The sequence below is a fragment of the Candoia aspera genome, chromosome 1, assembly GCF_035149785.1.
Source record: "Candoia aspera isolate rCanAsp1 chromosome 1, rCanAsp1.hap2, whole genome shotgun sequence".
Classification (NCBI taxonomy): domain Eukaryota; kingdom Metazoa; phylum Chordata; class Lepidosauria; order Squamata; family Boidae; genus Candoia; species Candoia aspera.
In genome coordinates, this window is record NC_086153.1 from 69,704,441 (window position 1) to 69,727,449 (window position 23,009).

Here is a 23,009-nt window from a genome sequence, read left to right on the forward strand (position 1 = left end):
TTCATATGTTACTCATATATTCACTGATTTTCATACAGTTTTGAAATGTTAAAGCTTTGTTCCATAAATGTTAAAAGATAGTCTACTCTTGATGCAAAAATGTAGAGAGCAACAAGTCTGGGAATGATTTGTACTTCTGAGTAACAAAAAGTCGGTAGCATTTATAAAAATGGGGTGTTATCATCCTAGACAATGAAGTCTCTAGGATAATTATTCCCAAAGATACATATATGAAAAACATCCGTGTAAATAATGCAAATGGGAATTACTGTTTCTTCAATACGACATCCAGCAAGATGTAGTTTTATAGTAAAAAGCTAGTGAATTTACAGTATAGATTTTTCTTTATTGCCCTCTGCAGAATTGAATAAAGTAGGTTCATATTATATGCTCTACTCAAGTAGTTGCAATATTCAGAAAAAGCCCCCTATGTAAGGAATTTTCGCCATTTGATGCCATTCTTCTGTGAAAGTATTGCGTATGATATATTTACAAGATTCAATACAAGTACAATGTTATGTTTTGGATACGGATTTTAAAATATATGTTATCTCCCAATGCCACTCCCCCTTAATGTTGTTGTTTTAATTTTCCCTCAGTTTCAGATTTATTATTTTCCCAGTAGTCTTACAGGAATCAAACTTGTACTGTGGTATTCTGAATTCTGGAAAAAACAAGGAGTTACTATGGTAACCAACTCAAAGCAAGAGAGGGGATCCTTTTAACCCCATTCTTGGGGGAAAAGAGCAGAAACAATATTGGTGATTGGGGCCAAAAAGAACATATTCTAAAGCAGAGAAAGGCATTAATGTTAAATTATGGAGAATAACTTTAATCGTATAAAGCAGAGACTCTCAGTATAGTTTTCTATTTAAATTAAAGATATAGCTGAAAAAAAGGGATGTTAACATTGAGAAAGGCAAATTGAAACCTGTATGTCAGACATTTTATATTTCAGTCAAATACCCATTGTTTATCTTTACTTTGTTTTTATCGAACATGAATAAATCAAACAAAAAAGACTAATAAGTTGTATTATGTTTTAGAAAGATACGAAAGCATCATAATCCACACTGTTTTAAATTCTTTTCTTACAGTTATTCTAAACATTGCTCATAACATTCTTTTAAAACTTTTATTTTAACACATTTATTACTAATTGTTTGATATAGATATAGATATACAGTAGATATAGATACACACAGTATATATATATCTGACAATATGCCTCTAAATAAGTTTGGGGGTAAATAATAAGAAAGGCTTGTGGGCCTTCCTGTGGCATCTGGTTGATTCCTCTATAAATGCAGTGTTGAATTAGAGTTGTTTGGGTGAATTCAGCTTACTTCATGTCCTATTATGCAATACACAATTTGACCAATTATATAAATATATTGAAATGCGGTGCCTCTTCCATACTGCAAGCTTTTAAATAGCCGGCTGGGTGACCTTGGGCCAGTCACCCTCTCTCAGCCCAACTCACCTCGAAGGTTTGTTTCTGAGGGGAAAATAGGAGGAGGAAGGAGTATTAGGTATGTTCACTGCCTTGAGTTAGTTATAAAAATAATAAAGGAGGGATAGAAAAATAAATAAAAATAAATATTGTTAAATTAGAACAAATTGTCAAATTTTTGTTGCAGCACAGAAAATAAAGCAAAGAACAGTTAATCAGATTGTTATGTAAACTATAGCTTTATCCTCAGATGCAAAGATAATAATGAGAATTCTAAATAACTTTCTACATTTTTACAACAATATGCATGTTTAATATCAAGGTATTTAATAGTTAGGGTGAGTGATCTGGCTATGTAGTTGCTAGAAATTAAAATATAGGGAATTAGTAGGGTCAAAAAAGAATTATCCAAGCCAGGGTTTCTCATCCAGGGTTCTGTGGAATCCTAGGGTTCCATGAGAGGTCACTAAGGGTTCCCTGGGAGATCATGATTTATTTAAAAAAAATATTTCAAATTTGGACAACTTCACATTAAAGAGTTAAGTTCCATTTTTTATTTTCAGTTAAGAACACTGTTAATGCATATATATACAGGCCTACACATGAAATGAATACAATAATTTTGTAACTTCTTGCCTCTATTTGAGCCTGAATGTGCAGGGGTTCCCCAAGGCCTGAAAAATATTTCAAGGGTTCCTCCAGGGTCAAAAGGTTGAGAAAGGCTGATCCAAGCTGTTAAGTTGCCCAGCATGGAAAGGTATTGAAGACCTGGAAAAGATCTTCAACGGCCCCCCATATCATTCGAGTCTTGTGATGACAGGAGCATGACCCACTAAGCATACATCATGGCTAACCTTTGCAGTACAGGGTTTACTTATGTAACCCTGGAGTGATTTTGAACCCTGTTCTTTCAGGGACCTAAATTATTTTAAATAAAAAGCCTAAGCAAGAAGAGGAAGCTCCTGATACTCAATGCATAGAAGTTTTTTTTAATATTGTATTATTAAATTTAGAAATTAACACTTTCTAAATCTTCTAGAGTTGATAGTGAGTGGGTGGCCTTATAAATTGTTAAATAAATAATTGAGGAGATTGGGGTTGAGTAATCACCATGGCATTTTAGCTCTAAATATGCCAAGATTTCAAAGATCCTTGAGAATGCTTGTAAGATTTTATACTATTAAATATAAAGTTTCTACCAATAAAGGAATACCACTATTTTAAGGACCTAAGAAGGTGACACAATTGATTCCCAACTTTGAATTCTTTGCTTAAGGTCAACTTTTGTTTTCTTCTGTAGGATGCAGGCAGAATATGTTCCTACAAAGCATTTGTTTTGTACTTTACTACAGTATTTTACCATTTATATTTCTTCCCTTGTTTTTTCGTTTTAGTAACTCTGAAGTATTTTGCTGGAACAAACACTATACACAGCCTAACCACCATCAACCCATACTGCTCAAGAACATTTTGTTGTGGTAACACATAAAATTTAAAAACACTTCAGTCTGGAACTAGTTCTATAATAAGTTACATTGATGAAGTTGAATTTAGTGCTGATCAAAGTATGTAACTATTGAAATGCTCCAATAGGAAGATAAATGTTACTGTTGGTTAGCGAAAGAAAGCTAAAATTGGATAAATGAACCAACATTTATGTTGCTACTAGCCTACATGAAATACACATGTCTTATGTGTAGAGTATCCCTGTGTAATTTTGAAACATTTTTCATACTACATCTTGATGGAATAACTTATAATGGGATATACATTTTCTGACGTTATAACACTGAAGTTGACAAAAGCCTTTTAATGGCCTTCATTAATGCTTTTTAGTAAGACGTTGCAAGTAAACATTGCAATGTATTATTTATTTATTAAATTTATATGGCTGCCCATCTCACTGCCATGACTCTGGGCGGCTTACAATGTTAAAAAACCAAAAAACAGTACAAAAACAACCAAAAAATAATCACAGAAATTTTGTGGATTCCCTTATTTGAAATAGTCTAACACAGAGTTTATCAAGGCATAGATGATGCAAGTTCAGAAAGGAGAGTTGGTATATTAAAAAAATGAAAAGGCATGTAATTCATAACTCATCTGAAAGTCAAGCATTCAGCATAATTCAGGAAGCCTCGTAAGTTACAGATGAGTATTTCAGAAAAAGCATCACTTGCTCACTCAGATTTACTATCAGTATACTTTAGATTTAGGTTCCTTACACAAGGTGTTAGTGACTTTATGTGAATGTTCAGTAGTACATTTGTTTGACCTTGCCTATTGGATAGGTTGTAACCACTCATAATCCTTAGCATTAAATGGCAGGCAGTTCATAAAAGATAATGTGGTCATTGATATAAAAAAAAATCAAATTTCACTGATGGAAAATTAGGCACACTCAGCTGTAAATATTGTAGATAGTGAAGTTAGGGAAAACAGAGGTAAATGTGCTTGGTTCCGCTTTCCATTTTACCTAATAATTTGCCCTTAATCCTTATTTGATTTAATCAAGATTTTGCTGTCTATTGGATGCAACTTGTGTATGTTGATAAAAACTCATAGAGAAGCCTTTTAAATTTCAAGAATAATACTTTATGCCACTAATTTCAGCTCTGAGGAATATCATTTCTTAAAATGAGAGTTTTTCTCTGTCAGTATTTAGTTTCTTTTAATCAGATTGCCAGGATCAGGCAGGGTTGCATTATAAAAGACTCTCCCATTGATTTGTAGTCTTATCATGTGGAAAAAAAACCCTTCAATAATTTTGATAATTTATTTCAGTAAATTTGCTCAAATAAATAGAATTGGTAATCTGAGGAAAAACATGTACCTGAAAGAAAGTCTGGTCAAACATGGTATGCCAGTCAGTGTGCTTAGAATAAAGTGAAAATGGAAGGGCGATAAAAGATTTTAAAAATTACTAATAGATGTGACTCACAGTGAATCTAATAGTAATGCTACAGTATTTATGGCAACTGCACAGACTGTCTGTAGGATAATAGAACTTACTTATGTTCAGTGGGTCACCTTTCTTATTAAAAATAATTTTATGACTTGCTGGATCTCTTCCTCTTCTGCTGGCCCAACACATATTACCAAAATTTTATTTTTCAGTTTTTCTCATATGATAATTTAGATTAAATTATAGTAGGGGGAAAGCATAGGGCTTCAGTCCTTTAGCTTCTGACCTGGGTCATTCAATGGAAATGAGAGTCGACATGTAACGGATGCACTGTAGTTGTTTTAGAAAACTCTCATACAACTGGATGTTGTTGTTGAGTCATTCCATTGCTTCTCACCCTTTGTAACCTGATGGATATCATTTCACCAGGATTGTCTGCCAATAACTGTTCCTTTCATTTCTTGTAACTCATGTTTGTGTCATCAGTGATAGTATCTGGCAACCTCGTCTTCCATCAGTGTCTTTTTCAATTGCCTTTGATCTTCCTCAAGCATTGGGGTTTTCTCTAGTGTCTTTTGCCTTTGCATTATGTTTCTACAATGTTTAAGCATCAGTATCATTATTAGTGCTTCTTGTGAGCAGTGTGGTTTTATGTCTTTTAGTATTGTATTATTTTGCTTCCTATGGTCCAAGGTATTCTCAACAATTTTCTCCAGCACCACAATTCAAAGGCATGAATTTTTCTTCATTTGGCCTTTCTGATGGTACAGTTTTCACAGCCATATGTTCCAACTGGGAAAAACATAGTCTTGACAATTCATGCTGCTATTGTCAGTGTGATGTCTCTGCACTTGAATATTTTGTCTAGATCTGTCATCTTTCTCACAAGTAGCAGATGTCTTTTTATTTCATGGCTATACCATCACCATCCCTGTGAATTTTTGAGCCTAGGAAGTTAAGTGTCAGCTTCTTCCCTGCCTATATCCATTGTTGGCATAATCTTATGTTTTTTAATAATTTTTAAAATATTGAGCAGCAGACAGGCTTTTACACTCTATTCTTTTCATCTTCAAGAAGAAATTCCTTAAGTCTTCCTCACTTCCAGCCATTATATTGGTACAAACAGCTTTTTAAGATTATTGATGTTTCTTCCAGAAATTTTAATTACAAATTTTATTTTTTCTAATCCAGATTTTTTTGTTATATATTCTGCATGTAAGTTAAAGAAATAAGGTGACAGAATGCAAATTTGATGCTTTCCTGATTCTAATTGAACTACTCCATACTCTTTTGTAAGCTGCTTCCAGGTTATCATACTACACCCATTTTTTTAAATAGTAAATTTTATTAAGTTTCAAAGAAAGAATAAAAACTACAATAAAAACAAAAAAGGAAAAAAAAGGAAAAAAAACTTTAAAAGTGCAGAAACACGAGAAGAAAAACTTTTTTTTAATTTACACGAAGATGTGTCTTCCGACTTTTAACAGCAAGGATATACAAAGTTTCCATAATCAATCTCTTACTCTACATTAAACCAAAACACCACATTATTTCTATAAATCATTCCAGTTTAACACATAATAAAAATCACTAAGTACAGTTACTTCTCCTCTTTATATTAAAATAAAGAATTTTTTTTTTATAAACCTCCTGAACATCTTTCTCTCCTGCAAAAGATAAATCATATATAATTATTCACTTCCTACCGCTATTCTATACATTTCTGTCTAATATAATAGAAATCAAATTGAAAGGCACATAAATTGTCAGCTATTATACTTAATGGTACTGTATGACAATTTTAATAATCCCAATCTTAATAAACCCAAAATTTTAATATACACATACAACAAAGCCAATTCAAAAGAGTAAATCCAAATCTTTAAAGGCAATTAACATCAGTCAAATCCTTAAATAAACATTCTTCAACCCTCACCCCCCTTTAAAATAAACCAGAGCAGTTACATGTTCCTAAGTTAGGCACAGAGCTATCTTCTTAAGAAAATCAAATAGCCCAGCTGCCCACCTCCAAAATTCCAGGTTCTTTTCATGGCATTCCACCAGGAGATTGACCCTATTCATGGCTTGCAGATCACTCTCTCCCCTAATTTTCCACAACTCCATTATCCAATCTTCATCCAGCATCTTGACAGAAATCTCAATCTCAGGCTTAAAAGAAACCTTTCTATTGCTCTGAGATTCCTCAGTTTCATCCACCACATCCTCAACCTGATGGCACATTTTAGCTCTCGTATTTTCTACAATGTCCTGGATATCTTGCATAAAGGTCTGATAAAAGTCAAAACATATTTGTTTGCAGTCATGGTGAAGGTCAGAAAGGATCTATTTGAAATCCTCCATGTCTCACGCAGTAGATTATGGTGCCTCCTAGGAACTTAATCAGCGAAAATCAAAGATATGGGAAAGTTTGAAAGTTGTTTACACAAAGTGAGAGTGAATAGCAGATTGTTCTCAAGGGAAAGTGAAGACAGAAAGCTGCAGATTCAAGTCAGCTGATTCATAACACAAGACAATTATTTACTCAATCTTTGAAATCTCCTTTGGAAGGAAAATGAAATCCAAAATTAAAAAAAAAATAAAAAGTAATCCCAGAAATAACATTAAGCAGCAAGAGGACGGCTTCTCCTAGCTATAAAAAGCCCCTCTTGGGGTACATATACTAAAAAAAAAAAATGGTGATTTAGAAATGGAGTGGCCGGACTTAGTGTCTCCAAGCGTGGCTTGGAAATGGTAACGTCCTCACCTCCTAAGAACTCTTACCAGTCAAAAGCAAAATGCAACCTGGATGAAAGCTGCCAATTTGGAGGACAAATGGGATAATTCCAAGTATTCTTCTTAATCCAGAGAACGTTTGGGTTTCAGGAAAGCCTTCCTGAGCCCCCAGAAAGTTGCTGCATTGTCCGTTCCACACAGCCGTTCAGTCTGCCATTCCTGCTGGGAGCCCAGTACATCCATGTTTTTAAGAGCTGTCCACAATTTGTTGTTGTAGGCTATGCAGTCAATTTGGGGTGGGTGGGTGGTTCCTTTGAGTCAATGTTGACTCCTGGCGACTGCCTGGACAAGTCCCTGCAGTTTTCTTGGCAAGGTTTTTTGGAAGTGGTTTGCCATTGGCTGCTTCCTAAGGCAAAGAGAGAGTGACTGGCCCAAGGTCACCCAGCTGGCTTTGTGCCTAAGGTGGCACTAGAACTCACTGTCTCCCAGTTTCTAGCCTGGTGCTTTCACCACTAAACCAAACTGGCTGTCTATGCAGTCAATAGCCTTTGTATAATCAATAAAGCGATAAAACTATATTTTTGAACTCTATGGTCTTTTCCATAGTATATCAGCTGTTTGTAATCTTGAGTTCCTCTGCTCCTTCTGCTTCTAGCCTACATATCTGACAGTTTTCATTCCCCGTATTGTTGAAGTCTAGATTGTAGGATCTTGTGCATTATCTTTCTGGCATGAAAGATAAGTGCAATAGCTTAGTAGTTTAAGCATTTAGCTGCATTTTCCTCATACCTGCTTACAAATTGCAAGGAAGACTCAGTGCATCTACTTGTAAGATTCTGCTAGTATCTGCAGCCCTGTTGTTAGCAATATTCTGGTGGGACCGTTTAACTTCACTTTCTAAAATTATTATTATTAATTAATTAAAGTTTGCCACCGCCCATCTCCTCCCAAAGGACAGACTCTGGGCAGTTTACAAAAACGATAAAAGCATTAGATATCATAAACGTAAATAATAAATACAATATAACAATATAAGACATAAATATAATATACAATCAAGATGATGATGATAGATATAAAACTGCTCATGTATATCTAAAGGGCCATTTTAGGGCACCAGCCATCTCCAGGAGTGACTACTAACCCCCCCCCCCTGCCCCAGGCAAGGTGGCAGAATCAGGTCTTCAGTTGTTTTCAGAAGGACACAAGAGGTGGAATCTGTCTTATCTCTGGGGGAAGGATGTTCCAGAGGGCGGGAGCCACTGCAGAGAAGGCCCACTTCCTGGACCCCGCCAGATGGAATTCTCTTACAGACAGAGTCCGTAACATGCCCTCTCTGCGTTATTGGGTGGGACGGCTTTGACTGTCTGGCTTTAATTCATTGATAAAATTTATTGATACTGATATGGGGAACTTTTTGGTACAATTTTTTTGTATATTCTGTGCCATCTTTCTCCAAATTTTTCCTTCTTTGTCCTTTATCATGTCCCTCTTTGCATAAAAGTTTCATTTGGTTGCTGTGATTTTGTCCTTTCCTTCCCATTCAATTGTTATCCTCATTTTCTTTGCATTGCTTATTTAGATTTGACTGCTTGTCTGTCCTTCCTCTGAACCTCAGCTGATTAGGCAAATTTTCCTCTGTTTCCAGCTGTAATGACTGCCTATTCAAAATGACCATCAGACTCACACAGGTATTCTATGGATATCTAATTTAATAATGAATAATATGCAGAAACACAGGCAAAGCTGAGAATACCACAAGCGCGGGATTTCTCCCAATTAATTCCCAAGCAATCTCAAACCCCTCCCCCCAGAGTCAGTACAATTCCATCCCCTTGCAGGTGTCCCTAATGGTTGCTGGCAGTCTTCGGGTAATGTCCTTGACCAGTCAAGTTAGCCCAAACATGCATTCCTTCTTACTCGCATCATCCAGCTCGCTGCCTGGCACAAAGGAACAGTAGCAGCCCCCTCCTGTACAACAACCCGTGTCAGCACCAGCATGGCATGGGAACTTGTTGCGATGTTTCAGGAACATTGGAACAGGAACCACGACACCAGCCTCTTTTGCTTTCTATCTTTCTTCAGCTACTTTCGACAGCCATTTTACCTTCTTTTTCTTTATGTCTTTCAGGATATTTTTGTTTGGTTACTCTTTAATGTTATAAATTTCAGTCCAGAGGTCTTTAAGCACTCAGTTTATCAAATCTAATCCATTAAATTTATTCTTTACCTTCACTGCATAATCAAAGGAAATATTGCTGATGTTGTTTCTTCTGAATCTGGTGATCTTATTTGTTTTCTTTAGTTTAAGTTGTAGTTTTGCAAGAAGGAGTTAATGATCTGATCCACAGTCAATGCCAGATCTTGCTTTTGCTAACTGAACAGAACTTCTCCATCTTTGCTTACAGAGTATAGTTGATTCCATTGTGTCTGGTGATGTCCATCTGAAGAAGTTGTTGGAAGGTGGTTGTTTTAGGTTGTTGGAAGAAGGTATTTGCTATAAACATTGAATTTAATTGGCAGAACCATTTGTTTGTCTCATGCTTTATTCCAGATATTTTACTTTCAGGTTAAGCATTCCAGTCTCCTGTAACTGGTAGGTTGTCTTTTTTTGTTATTGTTGGTGTTGTGTTGACATGGTGTTGCAAATTGCCATAGGATTGTTCACCTTCTGTTTGTTCCATATCTGTGGTTGGAGCATAGTCTTGCATCACCAGGTTGCCTTGGACTTGAACTGAGATGATTCTGTCATTTTGGGGGGTTTATTTGAGCATTAATTTTGACACCCTTTTGTTAATGATTATTACTCTATTCTTCTATGTTTTCTTATTCACAGTAGATGATCCACTGCTCTTCTGATGTGAAGTGACACATTCCAGTCCATTTCAATTCACTGATTCCCAAAATGTCAATGTCCAGTCTTGCCATTTCTGCTTTGAATAAGAGCTGGATAGCTTTAGAGCATTGAGGTTGAAAGAAAGGAATTAATATATATTTCAGTGCACAGATGGCAGTTTTCTCTACAGATAACACTTAGCTATAGAGGCAAAATTGTGCGGTATGCATGTGAAAAACAATCCAAGCTCTTTTGCAATATAATTTATTATGTCATGCTATCAAAATAAATACATCAGGGCAATCTCCCCCAAGCTAGATCTTTTCCGATGTGTTAGGATTGCAATTTCTAGGTTTTCCAGCTGTCAGTCCTAATACCCCAGGAAGATGGCAGATGGGGGAAGGCTGCATTAGTACATTTTGGATACATCGGCATAAATATGGCTAAGGGTTCTAATTATTTCAAATAAATATATGCCTTAGTGAAATTCACTAGCGGGTAATTGGTGACTTCTGTGGGATGACAAATTTTTATTTAAAACAGAAAGTATCATTAAGACCTGGAAGAACAAGTGATTGATTGATGGTTGAACAAAAGGTCAGGAAGGAGGAAAACTGTTCAGGTTGATTTTTAAATTTAAAATCTAAATTCAAAAGAACATATTTCAGCATGGGGGTCTGTGGCTTTTATTTTGTCTCCAGTGTTGTTTGCATTTACATGAATCCACTAGGATAGGTTGCTGGAAATTCATCAATGTAGTTATATATTGTGTGTGTGCACCTTCAAGTCCTGACAATTGCCTGGACAGGTCCCTGCAGGTTTCTAGGCAAGATTTTTGGAAATGGTTTGCCATTGCCTCCTTCCTAGAGCTGAGAGAGAGTGACTGACCCAAGGTCACCCAGCTGGCTTCATGCCTAAGGTGGGACCAGAACACCTGGTCTCCCAGTTTCTAACCTGGTGCCTTAACTACTAGACCGAAGTGGGTCTCATACTTAAATATTATCTAATTCTAATTATTAGATTTCAGGAAGAGTACATAAAATTACTTCAGTTTTGTCTACTACTAAATTTAATTTTCAAGATGGCATCACAGAGGTCACCTGGTTTCAATGAAAGGGAGAGTTTTTGCTTAGGTTGTTAGATTATGGAGGATGTTTTTATTATTTTGGCTGAGTTGTTTTGGAGGTTGTGTTTTGTTAGCTGGTGTTTTGTTAGGGTACTGGTTCCAAACTGCTGGAAGGTTCTTGGGACAATTTTTGGTTGCTGCAGTGGAACTTTGCCATGTTTCCATGGCAGGCCTTCAGGTTCCACCATTGCTTGTGACTGCAGGTTCTACCATAACAGAGATCAGGCTGCATCATTGCTGAGAGTTGTGGGGAGGCTGCAGGGTTTGCAGTGCTGCTGCCAAAAATAATCTGGACTTCTCCCCCTGAGGTTAGAGGTTTTTTTTTTTGTGGTCTGTGACTACCACTATAATTGGCCCGGCATCTAAGGTAGGCTGCTTTCCAAGTTACAGGACTGAGTAGAGCTCTTGGGGCCCTGGGGCTGGTGCTGACTGTAACCTGTTTCTGGACACTGGCACTTGATCAAAGGGTGGCCACCATTCTCCATTCTGCTGGCTGGTGGGATGGAGCACAGCGTTGGCTGACAATATTCATCATTGTCAAGTTCATTTCATTGTTAATCATCTCTGGAGCTCCCTGGACTTTGCTGTGATATGGGAGGGAGAGGAATGTCTGAGACTGCTTCCCCAGGATTTCTTTTACTACCTGCAGAGCTGTATCTGGTTCTCGTTTTTCATTTTTTTAACTGTTTTTGTTGGACTGGTCTACTGATCTCCTGGGTAGGCAATTTCTCCCCTGGCTGAGGGGTCTTTAGTCTTATGGATGGATAACTCTGGATGGATCATTCCAGTAGAAGCTATTAAGACTGGGACTGTGGACCCTGATCATCTTCCATGGGCTGTCCACTCTGTCCCAGGGGATGCAAGAGACACTGGGCTGGATTAACTGGCCAAGGGGCCCTGGATGTATTGTCTTTAGGAGTCTGATGTCTGGAGGATCTGTGAGATAAGGTTTTGCCCATGGTAGACTCCTGTGACACCTATGCCTGGGGTATATGCCTGGATTTTGCTATGGGGGAGTGAGGATGGCCTGGCCACCAGTGACACGGTTGACTGGGGAGGGCTATGGGGTTTGGGAAAGGAAAGGTCTCCTGGGCACTGCATCCCTCTTGGGATGGATTGTTTATGATTTTGTATACTTTTTATGTTTGTGTGGGGAAGATAGATGTGGGAAGATGGAGGAGGTGGACTACTTAAGACATACCACAGCAGGGGGACTGGCATGAACGATCTGGTGATTAGACTGTTGGACTTTATATGGCAGGGGAAGCAAGGTGGTGTTGACAATATAGTGGGATATGAAATTGGCTCCTATGTTAGGTAGCATTAGAGCTTGGAATGAATTTGGGGAGAACAAGGCTGAAATCATCCCATTTTGTCAGGCTGGAGTATATATAGCAAGTTGCTTTGTGTAGGCCATTCCAGGGGGAGAGAGGTCTCCAATTTGGTGCTAATCTCTTCTTCCGACTCAGTGCCCCCTCTCTTGGGGACTCAGTTGCTGGATCATTGGGCTACCTGGCTTTTAGTTGAAGCTGGTCAATGCCAGTCTGTCTGTAATAAGACCATGTCCATCTAGGACTTGGTGGTGGACAAGTGGACCGATCTGGTATGTATTAGTGAAACCTCTGAAGGAGTGCTTAGATGTTGCCCTTTTGGAAATTTGCCCAGCTAGGTTTAGTTTCTTGCACCAGCCTTGACACCAGAGCTGAAGAGAAGGGGTGGCCTGATCTGTGGCCATAGTCACAGTTCTCAGGGTGACTAGGTATGAGTGTCTATGTGTTCATTTGGGCTGAGGACTAGCTACAGGCCCTTTTGGTATAATGGTTTCCCTACTGCTTATTAGGAACCCTCCCTGAGTTCCTGATCCTGGTTGCTAGCCTGATGGTAGACTTAGTACTGGGGGAATTTCAACCTCCAAATCAACAGGGCTCAGATCCATCAGGGCTCAGGACTTCATGGCCTTCATGAAAGACATGGGCTTGTCCCAGATTATCATGGCTCCAACACATGTAGTTGGTCACAGGTTATACTTTGTGTTCACTTTTGAGCAATTGCTCTATGATCTGGATTTGGAGGGTATTACCATCAGTCCTTTCTCATGGTTGTATCACTTCCTGGTCCAGATGTAATTGATTGCTGTTCATTTCCTCCATAGGGCTGGACCCGTTTGGATGGTCCACTCTAGATATCTTATGGATCCAGCTGGTTTCTGCTGAGTGCTTGGGCTCCCCCCTCCCCCAATGATCTTGTGGAAAAAGCAGTTGAGAGCCTGGTCTGCTAGTAAGAAGTGTCATCTCAGGCCCTTGATGAGATTGCCCCTTAGCAGCTTCTCTCTGACTGCTGTAAATGGTTGTAAATGGCTCGTTATGGGAGGAGTTGAAGCCAACAGCCTTGAAGGAGGAGTTGGTTCATCCATGAAGAGGCCATACTTGGATCCAGAGATATTCCAGACTACTCCCCAGTCTCCAATCTTCTCTTTTTGATGAAGGTTGTTGAGAAAGTCCCTCAAGTTGGAAAAGTCTATGTTACAGTGTCACTGCAGATGTTAAACTCAAGGCCATTAAATCATAACTCAGCCATTTTAAAACTTCCACTTCTTTTTCCTTTTTTGTATTTTGGGACTGCAGTGCAGCTGTTTTAAAATTCTACAGGATGTCTTCTAGACATCTCTGAAAGTAATAATTCAGTTTATTAGCAAAACTGGCTGTACAAAGCTGTTAAAATTAAATTGCAGTTGCATGTGACAAGAATGAAAGCATTTTGATATCAAGAATGGAAACATTTTTCATAGTAAAAACTAACAAAAGTGCAGTACATTTGCATCCTAATGGTAAATATGTGAACATTGCCTATATTGCTTTAAATATATGAAAAGGGTTTTTTTTAGTATATTAACGAATGCCCAATTTTTTTCTAGGGGTACTTTAAGAATAGTTATAATTGTGCTGGAACACTGTCTGAATAAGTATTTCATTGATAGCTGCCTAGAGGGTGACTGGGCGACGCTAAGTTTGGGAAGTCTAGTATAGATAGGCTTTTATTGTTTAAATTGACTGACTGACTGGCTTTTAGAAGTGTATTCTAATATGCATGTTTTTGGTGCATGTATTTTTGCCTACACTTTGATTCAGCTGGATTGAGATGTTAATCTCCTTTTTGAAAAAAGTAAAACACTTTTTATTGCCATTTTGTACATCTGGTGCTTGTAATATCAGCTGAGTTGATCTGGTTTGAAGAAGTGGCATAGTTTACTATGTAGCAGCTACATTATGTTATGTTAATTTTGACATGAATAGAATATAAAATCTTTCACCCAGTAGGTATTAGGACGTATAATTATTTGTTTTAGAAATCTAAAGAGTGAGTTAAGAAAAATGTAAGCAGTTGCATGGCAGTATCCAGGACAGCATGAGTAGTTTCCCCTACAAAAAATATTTAAATTCCTTCAGGTGGCAGCCCTCATTTCTCACAAAACCTCTCATGATTGGGTGGAGTTCTCCAAAACAATAAGCCATAAAGCAATAATAGTCCATCCATCCAAGGCAGATGTGCTTTGAATTTTAGTATGAGAATGGGAGCCCATTCTCCATGCCTACTATGGCTACTCTTATAAGCAGTATTTATTATGCTTATTTCAAAGTAACCTGAAAGTGTTCTTTTGTGTTTCTGTTAATACTTCAACACTGAATCTACTTTTTCCTGAAAGCTAAGATGACTGATGTATTTTATTAAAACATTTTGTCGGTATCATGGCATACATTACGTATCACAAAGAAAGCATTAATACGATTGTGACAAAATATTGAAAACCAAGACAGTGCTTTGCCTCTCTTTTGATGTGTCTGATATAAATTTTGAGCAATTTTTAGAATCAAAGCAAAATATTTTTAAAATATATAGTGTTTGCAATATATGGAAAGGTACTTAACTATTCTAATCTCAATTCTTTCTCCTTAATCTCTTTCAGTCCCAGCAAAAATGCATTGTGATTTTTGCGCTGGTTTGCTGCTTTGCAATTCTGGTTGCACTGATATTTTCAGCTGTGGATATTGTGGGGGAAGATGAATATGGACTCTCAGAAAAAAACTGTCAAAATAACTGTCGGTAAGAGGTAACAAACTAAGCTTCTTTTTGGGGGGTAAACGGCTACTGTGATGCAAACTATATACTGTATAGACAGAAAGTTTAAAATGATCTTTAGAGGTACAAAAACAAGGTGAATTGTAAGAGCAGTGTGAATGTTGGAATGTTCAAATAACCTCTGATCGGACAATATCAGCCATATTGAACCCAAAGCTCAATAGTGACCATTTTTTAAATGTGAGTCTAAAGCCTCATGTGGTGCAGAGTGATAGGTGGCAGTATTGCAACCAAAACTCTCCCCACAACCTGAGTTCAATCCCAGTGGAAGTTGGTTTCTCAGGTAGCCGGCTCAGGTCAACTCAGCCTTCCATCCTTCCGAGGTCGGTAAAATGAGTACCCAGCTTGCTGAGGGAAAGGTAATTACGACTGGGGAAGGCAATGGGAAACCACCCCACTCTATAGTCTGCCAAGAAAACGTCGCGAAAGCGGCATCCCCCAAGGAGTCAGAAAATGACTTGGGGACCTTTCTTCATTCTTTCTACATTGATCAGATTGCATGGTCATATTACAAATTCTTCTTTCTTGCATTAACATAAACATCCAAAAAAATCACAGAAATAAATTTGAATATAATTTATGGCTCATCTTTAAAAATGTTATTTACCTGCAGTCATGATTCTTTAGTCAATGGTGCTTTCAAATATATTTTTCTGGGCCTTTTCAGAGCATTGTTCAGAATATTTCTAGCAAAGCTTATAGGTGGAAAAGTGGAACTCCATCAGCCCATTTTGCATGCTGTTGTTGATACCTCTACCATTCTCCTTATTTTCTTGAACCAATAATGCAAGACAAGTCTACTCTGGAATGAGAAAGGTGCCAAAGTAAGATAATGGGTGCTTGGAATGAGAGTGTAAATGCACACTTGACCACTTGAAAAACCACAATTTTTCCTTCTTTGTCCTTGTGCTTTACACAAGTGGAAAAATAACAGGTTATACCTACAGGTGATGGAACATGCTATTAATTAAATATGGAATACAGGACAGGTACCTTGCCTACTCCAAAACCATGCTTGAAGCTCAGCCCCTCTAGGATACAGTACTATGTTTTTTGATTTTTTGACTTCTGAACGGGCTTTGGATAACTCTTGGGAATTAGCATCTGCGTGTAACTTATTTGTAATCTCTTGACCTTGGCCCTGTGATTAGTCTCTCTCTTGCTTTCAGTATCTTTGTGGAAGAGAACAAATTGTACTATTGGTTGTGCTGTATGTTGTACTCAAATGTAAACAGATAGATGTGCGGAGTCCACAGTGTTGGAATAGAGACTGGATGACATTGCAGTGCAATCACTACTTGTGGATCCCCTGTCAGGCTTGACTCGAGTGGTAAAGCAATGCTGTTGTTAGTGCTAGCAGAGTGGAAAGCCGTGATATTAATGCTTCTGCAAACGCACCATAGCCCAAGATGATGGCGAAGAAGATAGAATGCAAGAATGACTTCATCCTTGTCTGTAGAGGCCATTAACATCCAAATGAATGATTAGTGAGAATTAATTTGAAAGCTTTGAGAGAAACACTTCAGGACTGCTGGAAGCTGTAGAACATTTATAAACTAAGCTCTCTCCATCTTGTTTCAGAAACTCTGGGTATGGCACCTGTTGCAATGCTCTCCAACTGAATAGGGAGGAATCTGTTGGGAGAGTCCTGGAGGCACTGCATGTGCAAAAACAAATTCAAATAAGGTCACCAACCTAACTTGGTGCAGAGGTTGAGCTTGCCATCCTAGTAATGAGTTGGTAGTTGGAAACAGATATAAGGACTGGAAAGATTCTGAATATCAGCCACTGAAGGTGTTTTTTTTTTTTTTTTTTTTGCACCAGAGCAATCAATATAGCTTCTTCGTCTTGAGATAGAAAAGTTCCTTCCAAATGAATTGAATTGAAACAAAAGTGTTTTGTTCTTTAATGCAAAAACTAAATCCTATAGGAGATGAAGTATGTACAAAGATAGATAAGCACATTATGTAAACCCGCCCCCTCTGAAAGTCCCCTGAACTAAACTAAAAAAAGGAAAAAAATATTTAATCTTAATATCATTAGCCATACTTTCAGGAGGCGGTGGTAGTGGTGGTGGGGATGACGAAAGATGTTGGCTTCTACTTCAGTTCTAGAGTATTTGCAGTGTAGAGTACATACCTTTTCCCACCTAAATATTTAGCTAGAAATATTCCGAAAGATGCTCTTCACAGGCACAAAATTCACTTGTTGTACATAGATGACTTTAGAGAAAAAAATGTTTTTCAAGAAATGATTTCCGAAGATCTATTAACAGGGTAGTCCCTATGGTCTTAATTTGGAAGAAAGCTCCATAAAATCTGATAAGGATATAGCATGGAGATTAAATTAACATTATGAATAAGAACATTATGAGAAACATAGACCATTGTTAACAGCAATTTTCAGTTTCACAAAATTATGCCATATATCAGTATTCTGCAGATTTAATACTAAGGATAGCTAAATAACATCCTGCTTAGCTCACAACAACAATGTACCATGAAGAAGTTTAATGACTGCTGCAGACATACACCAAAATTGATACAGTTATGAGCCCTCCATTCATGCCAATGGTGTCCCCTCTTTTACATGTTGGTTGGTACAGAAGGGGATGGAGTGTTCCCTCTCAGAAATGTGTCCTTTTGGATCTTGGGTGCAGCATTAGCCATGACTCCAGGGCAGGGGTAGGGGTAATTTTTTAGGGATGGTTGTTTTTTAGGGATGGTTGTTGAGCAGGTGACATACACAGTTTTGGAGTTCCAAAATTCACCTGTGCAACACCACAGTTGCTGCAATGGTATGTGGGAAAGACCTTGGGAGATGGGAGGAAGAGATGCTGTCTAGGGAACAATCAGATTAGAGAGGGCATGGTCTGTAGCTGCATAATGGGGAGAGAAAGAGACTCAGAAGGGACTCTCCCTAGTTTCTCGGGCTGTAAAGGAGATGGCGCGAGACTTGCTCTTTCAGACTTGCAAGATTCTGTTAATGTAGCCTTACCATGAAATAGTATTAGCTCATCTGGTCGTGTTTCCTGTCTGGTCTGCTTGGGACGGCTGATGGTTGCACAAGCTGCATTGGCTTCCACTGTACTTCTAAGTGCAATTCAAGGTGCTGGCTATTACATTTAAAGCCCTACATAGCAGGTTACTTGTGGGACTGTCTAAGGGTTTTGGCCCATTCCACCAGATCTGATGGGGTGAGCATGTTCCAGATTCCCTCTGTCAAACAGTGTAATCTTTGGGGCTGAGGAGAAATGCCTTCTCTGTCATGTTACCTGCCCTGTGGAACAGCCCTTCCTGAGATTCGGAGGATCCTGATCCTCTTAGCCTTCCCGTAGGCTGTGAAGACCTGGCTTTCCCCCCAGTTGTTAGGACCCAGTGTTAGAGGAGCCCAGTATATGTGTATTTGAATTATAAGTTTATCATGTAGTACTTTGGCTCCTGTATTTGATTATTTTGGCTATATCTTTTTGTTTTACTTTTTTTTTCTTGTGGACTGGTTTGTTAACCACCCCAAATTATATATTTAAAATGGGTGACCACAAACATTTTATAAATTAAATAAATAAATAAATTCAAAAGGTTTTTTTTCTTATTTAATAAAACAGACAAAAAAGTAATAGAAAAATGTAACAAAATAAAAAGAGGGAAGTGCAATAACAAGATAAATTCTGTATATAAGGGCTTCTCATGCATATATAGATGTGTGTGTGTGTGTGAAAAAATTAGACCTTTTAGAGAAAGAATATAAACACAAATAAAAGAAATAAGAGTTAAATACAAATGAGGAAACAAGGGACCTAAAAATATCATGGATTTAAAAATGTCCAACATATCATTAATTACTTAGAAATAATTGAATATATTATATCACTTTAAAAGAGAATGAATCACAATTCAGCTTGAACTGAGAATAAATATCAAGAATCATGGTCAACACAGTATAAATCACTGCCTGATGTTATCAGCTATTTTTATTTATTTATTTTATTTTCTACCCCGCCTTTATTATTTTTATAAATAACTCAAGGTGGTGAATGTACCTATTACTCCTTCCTCCTCCTATTTTCCCCACAACAACCACCCTGCGAGGTGAGTTGGGCTGAGAGAGAGTGACTGGCCCAAGGTCACCCAGCCGGCTTTCATGCCTAAGGTGGGACTAGAACTCTCAGTCTCCGGGTTTCTAGCCTGTTGCCTTAACCACTAGACCAAACTGGCTATGATGAATTGAATCCATACTGACAATCTGTTCTAATTTAAATGTCTCATAAAGTTAAATACAGGCTCTTTACATAAAGAAACCCAATTTTGGATGTGGTACAAATCTATGTGTTCAGTTATAGTCCAGGAATTCTGTGTCAGATTTACTTTTGAAGTACAAAGTTATCATGGATATTGAAACATACTCTCATAACTAGGTTAATCATAAAAAGCATGTAAGATTGTGTGGAGTTAGCATATACAAAGCTAACTCAATGTACTTTAAAGGGATGTACAGTTTAGTAAAGTTTAATAAAAATATTGCAAGTTGAAATGGGAATTCAGTTTTCAAAATTTATTTCATTCTAGTAGGGATCATTTTCCAGAAGTATTGCCATCAAATATGATAAAATGATCCAACTGCTCATTACATTTCCAGCAATTTTTGGAGAATGAATGAAAGTCCATTTTAGTAAACAAGGCAGGGGTAATAAACTAGTGATTAAACATCTTGTACCACTTTTCTCTAAGTATAATATTTGGAGAAAATTTCATGTTCTTCCACTGAAATTCCCATTGTTACTTCTCTGTTATTGAATTCAAATTCTGTATGCATTTAATCATAGAGCCTTTGACTTGTTCAGATTCTGAATCATAATTTACCAGCAGTTTATAAATAAGGGCCAGCAGGTATTCTGAATTATGTATTATAAGATTTTTGAATTCAGTCAAGTCTCTTAGTATTCTACAATTCTTTTAGTTCTATGTTAGTTATTTGATGATACTGAAACCAGTTAGGTAGACTAGACCATTGTGAAGTGAGACTCTCAAAATATTTTGTCTTTATCTTGATGATAATTAAAACTTGCAGTCTGAACAAATTATTCATTTTCCACTGAACATGTTTTTGAGTACTTTCCTCTTCATAAAAATAGACATAGTGAAGCAAGAAGGGAGAAATCTGGACTTATTTTCCTATATTTGTCCCAGACATTCAATATATTACTTATTATTTCAAGATCTCTTATAAGTTGTCTATTTCTGTCTGTATCAACCCAGATATATTTATAAAAACCTCCTAGAAGTCCTGGCTTTTTTGTAGAAATAATCAGGCTGAGTACCCAGCTTGCTGGGGAAGGTGATGACTGGAGAAGGTAATGGCAAATCACCCCACTATAGTCTGCCAAGAAAATGTTGCAAAAGCGGCGTCCCCCCCAAAGGGTCAGACGTGACTCGGTGCTTGCACAGGGGACCTTTCACCATTTTTCATCAAGGGGATACAAGGCACTTTGAGATCCATGTTAAGCAAGTTGCATGCTAATACGTTTGAAGTTCAGAGTTGCTAACCCACCTTGCTCTTTGAATCCTGTATTGTCTTTTAATCTTTGGTCTTTTATTGGACTATATGTAGTTTAATATTTGTTTATGCCAATCACTTAACACCTTATTTTTAAAATATATATTGGAATCAGTTGAAAAGTTTTGGTAGAATATTCATTTTAATAGCTGTGGTTTTTCCTAATCAAAACAGATTTAGTTTTTCCATTTATTTATTTAATATTTCAAATTTTGTCACCACCCATCTTACTTTAGAGCAACTCTGGGCTCTAAAATATCTATTATACTTTTCCAATTCAATAATTATTTTTAAATAAATCCTTATTATTGTTTGTGTAATAGACTCCTAAATATTTGACCTATGACTGACTGACTGACTGACTGACTGACTGACTGACTGACTGACTGACTGACTATCTATCTATCTATCTATCTATCTATCTATCTATCTATCTATCTATCTATCTATCTAAAATGGGTATGATCTTTCTTGATGCAAAATAAGCTTTTGACAACTTGGAATGAACTTGCATGTTTGCAATTTAGAAAAAATGGATTGTGGCCCTAATTTTCTCACATGAATAAGGGTCTTTTCTCCTTTTTAATTTTTATTGATATTAGAAACAGTGGCAGTCAAAATACATCAAGAAAATAAAATCCCAGGAGTTAAATTAGCAGTGTAAGAATATAAATTGCTGATGATTATTCATCCCAAAGACTTTTAAATACTGTTAATGGAATGTATGCAGCAATATGGTTTTGTGTCATATTATTGGATTAATAAGGGTAAAACTGTAATGGTTGCCTATTCTAAAACACTATCAGACTCATGAGCAGGAATTCAAAGATATCTGATTTATTAAAGAATAGTATGCAGGATCACAGAGAAAGCTGAGAATGATAAAAGAGCGCCAAATGCAAACTAAAAACCCTCGGTGTAAATGAGATCCCTTCCCCCCATAGAATCTTCCCAAGTTCACAATCCCAGGTGCTCCTAACGGTTTCTGATGGTCCGCGGAAAAGTCCTTGAACAGAGAACATAACCCAAACACATTCCATTGTAATGAACACAGATACAGAGCTTGGTACAAGGTTTCACAGCAGCTCCCTCCCAAACAGAAACGCGCTTCAGTGCCATGGCATGTGAAACATTACGATGTATACTATACATTGAAACAATGAACATGACAAAAACTCAAATACCTGGAACTTGGCAGAGGAAGAAAAACAATACATATCAAGTAACAGTGTTTAACATTACTGAAAAATATCTTTTTTACATAATAGTTTAAAAGATAACCATATTTCATTGTAATCTGTGCATAAATTACTTCTGTAGAGAGTTTGTTCAGAAGACACAAATAACATCAGGTTTTCACTCCCCTGGGTAATTGGGATCACAAATTTGTCTTTCCTGTGTTGAATCACTAATCACTTGGCAATAATAAGGGCACGGAGAATCCATTTGTTGTCCAGCTGTCAGTTTCCATGTAGTAGGTATATAGTTCAAAAAAATATATGCATCTGAAACTTCATTCAAAGTCAAATTAATGTACATAATTATGTCTTCCCAGAACCTAATAACTTTAGGACATTGCAAAAACATGTTTTAATGAACTTTATTCTGGTTGCCTCTCCAACTACATGATGGTCTAGCCATTCATTTTCAATACCAACATAACGGGGTCCAGTAAGTCTGAAATATTTTTGTTGTTGTTGTATAAGCCATAATCTACAATCCAACGAGTTTTTTGCAGAGCAGAAATAACTAGCAATTAAAGTAGTTCCTTGCCTTCTAATCCTTAAAAAAAAAAGAAAAAAGAATGGAGAAGAGCTACCTCAAATCTTAAAATGGACAGTGCCCAGCTTATGGCAACTGATGCACAGTTCGTATTTTTCTCACCTGAGAATCATGAACTGGATAAAATAATGTATTTTTCCAATATCTGAAGGAATATCTGTTCCCATACCATCCTGCCCGTTCATTAAGACTGATGCCTTGGTTTGGACTGCCCTGCTGGGGGCCATAGATTTGACACTTACCTTACTTTTCAGCATTAAATCAAAGCTTGCATCCTCACTTTCGTAATTTTGTAAGTTATTTTTTGAGATAATTTGGTTCTTTTATGCTTATAAGATAACTAACTTTGATATTATTGTATTTTTTCTTTTGATAATATTACGGATACTGCTCTGGGTTTCTTTGTGAATGACAGGTAGTTTATCATTTTTATAGGGAAATGAAGTAATTTACAGGTAAGAAGTAAGATGTAGATTATCAT

The 23,009-nt window shown here is 37.1% G+C and overlaps 1 protein-coding gene across 1 annotated transcript in view; it reads left to right on the top strand.

The window, feature by feature from the left end:
- Nucleotides 1–23,009, top strand: part of PLD5 (phospholipase D family member 5) — a 116,024-nt gene that overhangs the window by 52,992 nt on the left and 40,023 nt on the right. Inside the window, exon 2 of the mRNA XM_063306309.1 lies at nucleotides 15,018–15,154. Within this exon, the coding sequence (XP_063162379.1) occupies nucleotides 15,018–15,154 (137 nt within the window). The remainder of the gene's footprint in view (nucleotides 1–15,017; nucleotides 15,155–23,009) is intronic.